This window comes from Cibotium barometz, chromosome 51, assembly GCF_041138505.1.
Source record: "Cibotium barometz isolate CiBa-2024 chromosome 51, ASM4113850v1, whole genome shotgun sequence".
Taxonomy (NCBI): domain Eukaryota; kingdom Viridiplantae; phylum Streptophyta; class Polypodiopsida; order Cyatheales; family Cibotiaceae; genus Cibotium; species Cibotium barometz.
Genome location: NC_141096.1, coordinates 24,934,371 through 24,945,170, shown reverse-complemented (window position 1 = coordinate 24,945,170; position 10,800 = coordinate 24,934,371). Strand labels below are relative to the sequence as shown.

Below are 10,800 nucleotides of genomic sequence, written 5' to 3'. Positions count from 1 at the left end.
AGTCTTTGGTACACGCTTAATCTTTATTTTTTAATTTTTAAATTTTACATTTTTAGTTTTTTTATTTCTTTCTCTCTCTTTGGTCTTTAGTACACGCTTAATATTTCTTTCTCTATCATTCTCTCTCCTCTCCCATTCTCTCTCTTCTCTCTCTCTCCCTCCCTCTCTCTCTCTCTCTCTCTCTCTCTTAACCTCTCTCTCATTCCCACTCTTTTTCTATCTAAATCTCTCTCTCATTTGCACTCTCTTTCTGTCCCTTGGGTCTCTCTCTCTCTCTCTCTCTCTCATTTCCACTCTCTTACCCTCTCAATCTCTCTCTAATTCCCACTCTCTTTCTCTCTCATTTTTGCACTCTCTTTCTATCCCCTAGGCGATGAAAGGTAGGAGGGGTAGGGCACTTGGGTGCAACAATGCTCGATAGCTCGAGGTGACGCTTGTGATAACTTGGGGTGACAGCAACTGTCTAGCTCGAGCGAGATGGACAAGATTAGGCAAGATTGCGATACGCAAGAACTTGCACAGAAAAAATGTGAGGACGAAGAAAATAATTAGGGTTTTTAGGGCCTAATTATCTCGAGTGAGAAACGTGGTAATCAAAAACATTTTCTTTATTTCAATATCTCGCTCAAGATAATATTAGAATATATTTCTCGCTTGAGATATGTTTCTATTTAATTATTTGTCTATGAGTTTTTTTTCCATTTTCTTTCTCGATCGAGATCCTTTTATATAAAATGTCTTATCTCGCTTGATATTTTTGTATCTTGCCTGAGATATATTATATTCTTTTTTTGTATTCGCCTGATATAATTTTTTCATTTAATTATCTCATCCAAGATATAATTATTCTTATTACGTTGGCATGGCACCATAACTAAGCAATCTAGTCAACATCTCCACATATCTTTCCCGAGAGATATATCTCGCCCGAGATATATCTTGGCATTTTCCTAACTTTGTTCAAACTGCCTCGAAATAGCCAGCTTATCATTCTATCAGCCATAAATATGTTTAAATATTTAGATTTATTATTTAGATATTTATTTTATTTTTTATTTTTTAACATATATGTGATAACCATTTATGGATGCATACGTAAAGTTGATGATAGGGAGCCACATGATGGCATATGACAACTCAAGTTGGTACTGACGTAGTAAGTTAGATGGCTATGGACATGGTGGCACACATTCATGCACAATGTAATGGATGGTTCTAATGACATGACCTGATGATGTGGCATGTGTATGGCATGGCACCATGTGAGATAGCATGTCAAGTCACACTATATGAGGAGGTGGCACTTGAAAATGGCCGAATGATGTGGCAAGAGTGCCGACTAGAAAGATGAGTTGGCAAGTCAGGGTTGACCAATGTTTATGTGGCAAGAAGATCTGACACGTTGATGATGTCGGAGGGGCTTAGTGATGATATCGTATGCCAATTGTGTTAGCCATATAAGCGCATACGTAGCCACCCACCAAGAGCATACCTTTAGGCTTGGTTTTACTTAGAAGAAAAGTGTGGACAACATAAATTTTATCTACCTTCTTCTAACACTTTGACGGTAAAATCTAGTGAAGACCTTGAAAATTGCAACCGTTAAGATCTTGAAAATTTTGTTTTTTCATACTATTAAACTCTTAAATAAAATATTTTTAATAGTAAATTAATTTAGAAATACATCAAGGCAAGCTATGCATTGTATGATTTTTGGGTATATAAAATGAGACGGGCATTAGAGTTTAAAAAAAAGATATAACCATTTTAAGAGCATACTATCCACTTGTCCAAATCTAGAACATGGCATATACATTGAATTTGTACACCAAGAAACGAGGCATTAAAGATGTTTTTTTTGGGACCATATCTTATTTTAAGGTGCCCAATAAATGATATTTCATTAGAAGACTTCAAAGTTAAATTCTTTGGCTAACTACGTGGATATTAGATTAAGTATGGAAAGATACCTTATTTTGGGCTTATAAAAGGCCGCCTGACCAACTAGACTTAGGCACCCTTAGCTTACAACAAAAAACTTTTGGACATGATGGACTAGATTGTAGAATCTCCTCAAGTAAATATTACCATATATAATAAATTTCACTATATTTAATAAAAGTGCAGAAATGTGATCTAAGATTTAAACTACCGTCTAGATTGAATTTAACAATCATAATGAAACATTTGACAGAAATATAGATTGAATTTGAAATTGAAATGAAAACATTTAAAAGAATTATAGATTGAATTTAATGGTCAAGGTCAAAACAATTGAACTTAATGGTCAAGGTCAGTGGGAAAAAAATGTTTTTTAAAAAAAGAAGAGATTGTGCAACTTTAAAAACACTTTGTTTTTTAAATTTCTTCTAATTTTCGATTTTGGGGTATTTCATTAATTTTGGAGGTCACAAGATATTAAATTTGGTGAATTAATATGTACAAAAACCACTTCACCTTCCTCTGGAAGAGGGAAGGTTTCTCCTATAAAAAGCAACAACGTGTGGTGCTTTTCCGCTGTCGTTGCAGAAAATCATCGTCGGTGCTTTTCCGCTTTTCGACGGCAAAAGCAACGTATGGCTATAAATCATGTCGAGCGTCGCCAAATACGTCATATTCTACGATGGTGATCTCGGATTATAAGAGGTTGGTGCAGGATCTCACGCTGCCGAGCGACGAGCGGGGCACAGCACTGGCGGCCCTGTCGGCGTTGAAGCACAAGCCGGCGGACCTGGCTGTGCAGCTGTGGAATTCTATATCCACGATGACCGTCCTCTTGCAGGAGATTCTGGTGGTGCTGCCATTTGTGGTTTCAGATCCGAAGGTGCTGCCGCTGGCGGCCTCCAACCGCGCCTGCCATGCTCTCGAGCTCATGCGCTGTGTGGCTCAAGACCCCAGGACAAAGGCCGCCTTCGCCAAGGCGCAGATAGCACGTTTCCTCTACCCGTTCCTCGACACCGCTAAAATCAAGACCAGGCCGTTCCAGCAGCTGCGCCTCGCCAGCTTCGGCGTCATCGGGAACCTCCTCCAGACCACGTCTGCTAGCGGCGGCGACGCTGCCCTCAGCGCTCAGCCAGAGCGACGTGATAATCACGAGAACACGGCCCACCTTGACGTGACCAGCAGCCTCTTCGACTCGCACTCCCTCCACATCGTGCCGGCGTGCCTCAAGAACATAATGCTGGGCAGCTCGCTCGAGAGAACTGCCGCCGCCTTCATCCTGGCCAAGGTCCTGCAACACGACTCGGCGCTTGAGTTCGTCTGCACGAGCCCCAAACGCGTCGCTATTGTCGCCAAGATACTGGGCGAGCCGCTCCCTTCTGTTACAGAAAAGCCAAGCTCCGCCAGTATCAAGCTTTCCAAGCACCTCTTGGGCTGCTATCTGTGCCTGTTGCGAAATCCCATGGCCTGCCAAGTGCTAAAGAACGCCGGCCTCCGGGAGCTACTCAGGAGTTACATGCTCCTCTTTGGTGGGGAAGACGGCGCCACAGCCACCACTGAGATCATTGTGCGGCTCCTTGATCGTATGCCTGCATGATAACGCACACGAAAGGAGGTCGTGACAGCCTAGAGTAAAGGATGCAAAACCTAATGCACAAGACATGGCTGATTTTGGTTGCACTCAAATTTTGTTTTGTTTGTTTTTTTCCCAAGAAGGAAGATACACTCTTTCAATTATCTAACCCTGAACTCAAATTTTGTTTTTTGTTTTTTAAGTCCAAACACACTCTTTCAAGCAGAGAACCCACTTCCCAAGAGGAGCCTTAACCATCTTGCCTATTGCACTCAAAATTTGTTGCAACTAATGTTGAGCTTCACCTCACCTTTACTTTTTTTAATACATTTAGTAACCTATGAGTATCATCATGATTGGCTTTATTGAAGGTAACATGTATTACAAAGGACTAGAGGTATACTTATGCCAGTAGTAGTAGACAGGCAACTTAGTGTTATTTTCGTAGACTTTGAAAATCCCCGCCCGGCTATAAGCCCGGCTTCTACAGGAGCTGGCTAGTAGCCACTGTAGTGCATGCAAGGGGAGTCCCCTATTTTTTGCTTGTGCATGTGCAAGTGTGCAAGTGAAGGTGAAGACAACAAATTTGCACAAGATTGAGGCAAAATCATAGAGAAACTAAAGATAACTATTTTGCATAAAGTTGAGGCATATGTGAACATAGTTAAAGTCTCAAGCAGATTCTTTTTCTCCAACCTCTTAAAGCAAGACTTATAGATGGAGTTCATGAGATGTTTGAAGTGCATCATGGAAGCCATGCCAAACTCATCCATGAAAACTCCACCATCACTCCTTGTTGCGACGTAGTGCATGTGGCCCTCTAAAATTAGGCTTGTGGAGGGAGGCGAATCGGCCATCTCACTCCTGCTTCCACCTAGGCAAGGCCCTCTCCCAACTCTACTTGAGGACCCTTCCCCACCTCTACTACCAAAAACATCCGCCTAGGCAAGATCTTCTCCCACCTCTACTTGAGGACCCTCCCCACCTCTACTACCCCTAGACTAACACGAATCAAGTGCGAGGAGGGGTTTAAACAAGAGTAGTGAAGGAAGGGGTTTGAAGAGGAGTAGTGCAAGTGCTAGGGGCGATGGAGAAAAGAGGATTTTGATGGTGGGAAGTTGGAGGATTAGTCAATAGAGTGGGTGTTCAGGGCATATGGTGATTCTCCTCCGAAATGAGCACCAACACTTAGGCCATAAGGCTAATGCTTGCTTCTTATTACATAGGCATTAATGCTTAATGGTTATGCATAAATGCTTTAACCATATGCTTATGTGTATAAAGCCTTTATGCATAGGCTTTTTACATAAGCCTAAGTGTTAGGCTTATGCATAAGGCCTTATACATAGCGTTATTTTTGCACACAAGAGAGCATATGTATGCTCTATGCTTGCATACATAGAGTATATGTACATATAGAGAATACATATACTCTATGTATGCATAAATAGAGCTTGCAAGCTCTATTTATGCATACAAAAAACAAATGTATCATCTATGCTTTCATGAATACATAGAGCATGCATTCTATATAATACATAGACATAGCGCATAAATATAGATTAAAAGCACAAAAAAAATAAATAGTCCCGCGCACCCTAGGGTGCCAATAATGAAAGGCAAAGAGTACCAACCTGAAGTAACAAGATGAGTGGATTGGAGAGGAGTGTGCAAGATGGTAAGCTCCTCAAAACACTTACAAAAGAAACACCTAGAGCTTTTTTTTTGAAAAAGCAAAGACTATAAAGCATTATAACATTAGAGAACCAAAACAAAAGTAATGCATTATAGATGTTGCTCACCTTATGTTCAAGAGAGGGTTTCATTCTTTATGTGAAAATATCTTGTTAACAAAAACTTAAATATTATGTGAGATAAAACAAGCCAAGCTACACATACACTACTTATTATTAAGAAGAGGATAAGCAAAACCAATTGAAAAGAAGAAATAAGTGGGAGAAAAGCAAGGCAATAGCATACACAAATAGTGGTAAATGACATAAACTCTACTTATATGCATAATCTTAATATTAATCTTTAATCTAATAAATGCCTTTATGTAAACACATACTATTAGGACCTTTTAAGACCCTTACAGAAGGAAACTCTAATTTCTCAATACAAAAATTAGAACATAACATATAATTTCATAAATTAAAAGTATAAACCAAATTAAATAAACAAGAGAGATGGAAAATAGATTATAGGTCACCATCGACACAAGATTGGGTTGAACCTCCCCTAAGATGAGTGTGGTCCTTGTACCACTCACCCATATTTGTATGTATTAAAAAAATGCTTGCTTTCCAAAAAGATAATTCCAAAAAAGTGCTTGCTTTCCAAAAACAAAGCACAAGTGATTTTGAGTTTATGAGCATACAAGCTCTACAAAAATATAACAAACATTAATATAAAGTCTTGTGCCTACCAAAAGTATAAAATACTATTTGGTATGTACAAAGGTATGAGGCCTTAATGTTACAAAAATGTTGATGTCAAAATATAAAACCATAAAAGGTGTTTACATGTCTTCCAAAATATCCCATAGTGGTCCAACACATGTTCCAACACATGTTCCACCCACAACTAACACATAATCTGTCACTCAATCATTTTCTTCATCCAAAATAATATTAGTCATTGCACATAGCTGATTAAATGCATTAACCTTGACTATATCATACTAGTGCACACAACTGATTAAACACATTAATCCAGGTAGACATCATACCAGTGCACGCTTGATTAAACACATTAATCTTGGTAGTAGATGATATAAATAAAAGATATATACAAATAAAATATCCTGAAATAAAATAGTGGGCGTCACCATAGAGGTTACATTACCTCTTTCTTGAGTTGCAATTGACCTCAATTGCATGGATAATATGAGTGGATAAGATTTTAGTAAGAACGGAAAATCTTTTCTAGCATCCATTTAGCGTGTTCAATAGGATGGTTGTTGTAGAAAGTCACAAGATACTTAAGTGTTGTATGTGCATGTAGTGATGATGGTCTCATGGTCAATGGTAGATTCTTCTTGTATACTTTTGAAAGATTCATAAAATTTAGGGACTAGTTTTAACAAATGTTACTTCTTTGTTTGTTAATATTTATTATTATTATTATTAGAAGCATATGAAGTGAGACCTTATTTTCAAATAGGTTTAGGCATACCTGGATCATCAAAAATATTTTTATGCTCAGAATTACTCTCTTGTTCAAGAGAGAAGTCTTCATCCTCATCGTTGACTCATGAAAAATAATAATCCTTGATGAAATATGCAAAAAGCAACCTTGATAAAAATTTTGAAAGTCTCATTTTGAAGAAGCCCGAAATATGAGAATCCTTTGTGCTTGAAGCCTTTGTTTTGATCTACGAAAAGCAATAGTAGAAAAATCTTGAAAGTGTGCTTAAAATAGTAATCTTTGATATGCTAAATTTCCTTGAAGGCTCGTGCTTGTAACCCTTGAAGTTTTTGATATTTATAAGGTCTTGCTAGATCTAAGGCTTAAATCGTCCAAAAGCTTAAAAATGTGACAAATGGTATAAGTTTAAAGTTGTAAGCTTTGAGGGTATACAATAGTATGAAATTTTGGTTGAGGAGAAGGTTCGAAAATTTGAGAATTTTTGAGTAAAAGACTTCAAAGCCTTCTAAGGATTTTAAGTTTTAAGCTTTATATATGGTTATAAGCATTGTTAAGTTTTTGAGAAAAAGAGTGAAGCTTAGATGGCTACTGCACTCACCAAGCATGGATTGTTTTGGTTTGTACAGAGGTGGTTTTTAAAAAAGGTGATATTGAACTTTAGTCCTTGATCTTATTCTTGATCCAATAGTTCATAAAATTTCCATAAACTAGATTCCAACTTTTGCCCAGATGTTTTTATGCCTTTCTTCTCTTTACCCTTTAGATTTTTGGTGAGCTCCTCTCTTTGTCCAAGCACTCCTTTGATTTGTTGAAGCTTTAAAATTAAACCTTTGGCCTTCTTTGCACTAAATAAATTGCGTAAACCTTGATTTTTATTTTTTTCTTCAAAAATCCTTCTCCTTTAGTGGTTCCCCAAAGCTTTGATGCCATTTTCAAGACCTTTAATGTTAAAAGACATGGTGTGAGCTTAAGCTAGCCAATAATTAAATGAATCACACAATGGAGATGGTTATCACATAAGAAAACTCACACCAATAGAGCAACACATGTAACCACTTAGATAAGGATGAGATGTGACCAATGAGCAATGGAATGTACTCAAGAGTCACCACAAAGCATCACATAAAAACATGCTAATGAAAATGCCAAAGAAGTGAGTATTTCCACAAAGGATTACTTAGTATATTAGTCACTAAGAAAGTACACAAATCATGGGCTTTACTCTCTCCACTTAGCTTTATGAGAGTGAGTAGTGTGTCCTTGTTTATATTTGCTCAAGAGAGGGGGGGGCCTAAAGCCCATGAATCTCTCCACCTCCCTTAGATTTCTCACCAGACTCGCCTAAAAGGTAATGCCTCAATCAAGGAAAAAGATCTACTAGACCTACACTCGATTACTCTAGTAAATGAGATTTTAACCTTAGAACATGATACTCTAAGGTTCGGGGGGGTTACTCATAAATATGTAAGCATAGCATGTAGGTTCAACATAAGGGGTTTTTTAAATACCTTTTTTTAGACATTTTTTACATATAGAAGGGTACCATTTAAAGGGGGGGTGGTTGCAAGATGAGGGTACTCACTTTCGTTCACTCTCTCTAAAATTGGGACATCCATGCATCTCGGGCGGAGTACCTCGATCGTGATAGTGCCGCGAATTAAAACACGACACGTGCCTCCCAAGCCTAAATCGACATATCTCGATCGAGATGCCAACTAATGCCATGCTAGCAGGTCCGGGTTTCCAGGCGTCATCCATGTCACCAATACATGTCACCGCCACCACATTATCTCGATCGAGATATCTATGCCACTCGGATCCACATCAGGGCCACGCTGTATCCCCCTAGGCATATTTGACTAGCACATCTCCATCGTCCACGTATCTCGAACGAGAAATTAACATCAAATCGCGACCATTCATTGTTCGAGGTAATGGGATACAATCTCCACCGTCCCCGTATCTCAATCGAGATACTGAGATCAAATCTCCACCGTCCAGATATCTCGATCGAGATACAGAGATACAATCTCTACCGTCCAAATATCTCGATCGAGATACGTAGATGCAATATCCACCGTCCAAATATCTTGATCGAGATACCTAAATGCAATCTCTACCGTCCATTCACGTACGTTGGAAGATATGATCTCAGTCGTTTAAATATCTCGATCGAGGTATATAATGAATCTTGACCGTCGACATACCTTGTCGTGGTAATGACTTTAAATCGTGGCCGTCCATGTACCTCGAACGAGATAGTAATATCAAATCTCAGTCGTCGATCCTTCACCAACCCTAAAATTAAGTGTGTATCTTGGCCGTATGTTGCACTAACCCTAATATCCAGAGCGTTAATCTTGCAAACCCTAAATTGCATGATGTTACCGAACCTCGATCGAGGTTATAAAACCAGAAAACTTTTTTTTTGCCTCATTGTCACAAGTCGTTTTCACTCTCCTTGCTCTCTTGATTTGGATTAGCATTAGTGAGCCCATTAGCATTGTTTTATAGCTTCATTAGTGCTACTTAGCAGTAAGCATTAGACCCTTCACATTAGACCCTTCACATTGGACCCTTCACATTAGTGCTACTTAGCACTAAGCATTAAACCCTTCACATTAGACCCTTCACATTGGACCTTTGTGTTTGGCTTAGGTTTTAGCATGGAGTCACACGAGGAGGGCCACGAGGAGGGCTGCTCATCTATTGCGAACCTCATCGCGGAGATAGACCACGAGTTAGCGGCTATCCGTAGGAGTGCTAGAGACACACCGTCTACATTACATATCGTGGCAGGCGATGCTTTCGTCCCTTCGTAGCCTTCACGATATTGTTTATGTAGATGAGTGGATAGCCCACCATCGCACTGCTCCTGTGTCACATGGCCTGACATATCGTCAGGTCTGTGATCTTGCTCCTATTAGGGATGGAGCCTACCTAGATCTTTTCCTCGATAGTCGTGGGATGAGGCCTGAGGGGGCGGGCAAGCCCCTTACTATTTCGCGGTGTTCGCATCCTCGTATGGCGGCACATATCTATAGTCGATATGTTGTCGCATATGGGAGGATGCCGAACAACCGCCAGATTCCCATATACCTCGCAAAGCAGTTATATGCGGAGTTTGTCTTAGGGGAGGAGGTGGATTACACCAGCCATCCGACCGGGTGGTGGTGCTGGCCGAGGCCGTCTCCAGGACCAGGGTAGGCGGCCTCCACCAGCCCTTCGTGTAGCACCTACCACAGATCCTTCATTTGTGCCATTGTCGACAGTAGAGGCTCTTGGCACCCAGGTCGGCATTGACGTACGGAGTACCACGGAGAGCATCCAGCACGTGGTGCGCCTGTTCTCATGATCTATACCGACGATGACAGATGTCGTGGTATTTACATATATATTACGTCTTAAGTTTTTTTGGTCATTCATCTACATGTTTATATGTACTTTTCTATATTTTTACATGAGCAGCATGGTTGATTGTGTCACGTAGGGTCCCACACCTACCACTGAGAGACTCACTCAGGAGTTGGTAGAGGCGAGAGCAGAGATTGACCGCCTCAGAGCTGCATTACAGACGGCAGAGGCAGCTACTGCAGAGGCACAGCATCTGAGAGAGTCCGACATCCAGCAGGTAGGTTTCTCTTACACGTAAAAGAGTTATAATTAAGGTCGTACGTTATAAATTTCTTTAAGTAATACCTAATGAGAGACTAATCAATTATTTTAATGCTTTACTTTTTTGCGTAGGCTCGGACCGAGGTAGAGAGCTCTAGAGCTGAGGCATAGCATCATCAGATTATGGAGCAGATTGCCCAGCATAGGGCAGAGCAGTTGATGCTGCATGTTCGAGAGTTTCGCAGATCCTCGGACGTGACAGTGCCTTACCTACCTTTATATCCACGGCCTGTCTCACAGTGGTTTTTCGACGACCTCTCCCGCAGGATGCACCACCCTTCCTACGTGATGCGTGCTGCGCTTTATGTATCGAGGACATTGATAGTACAGGTGGATATGCCCTGGGATGTGGACATTTTTTCCACTTGTCTTGCATCACCCAGGAGCTAGTACGGTTCTCAGCATGCCCCTCCTGCAGTGCACGCGTCAACCTAGCAACATACAGAGTTTTGGGCATCGAT

The 10,800-nt window shown here is 40.3% G+C and overlaps 1 protein-coding gene across 1 annotated transcript; it reads left to right on the top strand.

Annotated features, from left to right (window-relative positions):
* Positions 1-2,536: 2,536 nt before the first annotated feature.
* LOC147609457 (uncharacterized) lies at positions 2,537-3,678 on the top strand. Its single transcript, XM_086788046.1, has one exon. The coding sequence runs from the start codon at positions 2,624-2,626 to the stop codon at positions 3,536-3,538; it is 915 nt and encodes a 304-aa protein (XP_086644172.1). The 5' UTR covers positions 2,537-2,623; the 3' UTR covers positions 3,539-3,678.
* The last annotated feature ends 7,122 nt before the right edge of the window (positions 3,679-10,800 follow it).

What these genes read in the sequence shown, in the direction of transcription:
- LOC147609457 (XM_086788046.1), top strand. Translation starts at nt 2,624, where the DNA reads ATGGTGATCTCGGATTATAAGAGGTTGGTGCAGGATCTCACGCTGCCG.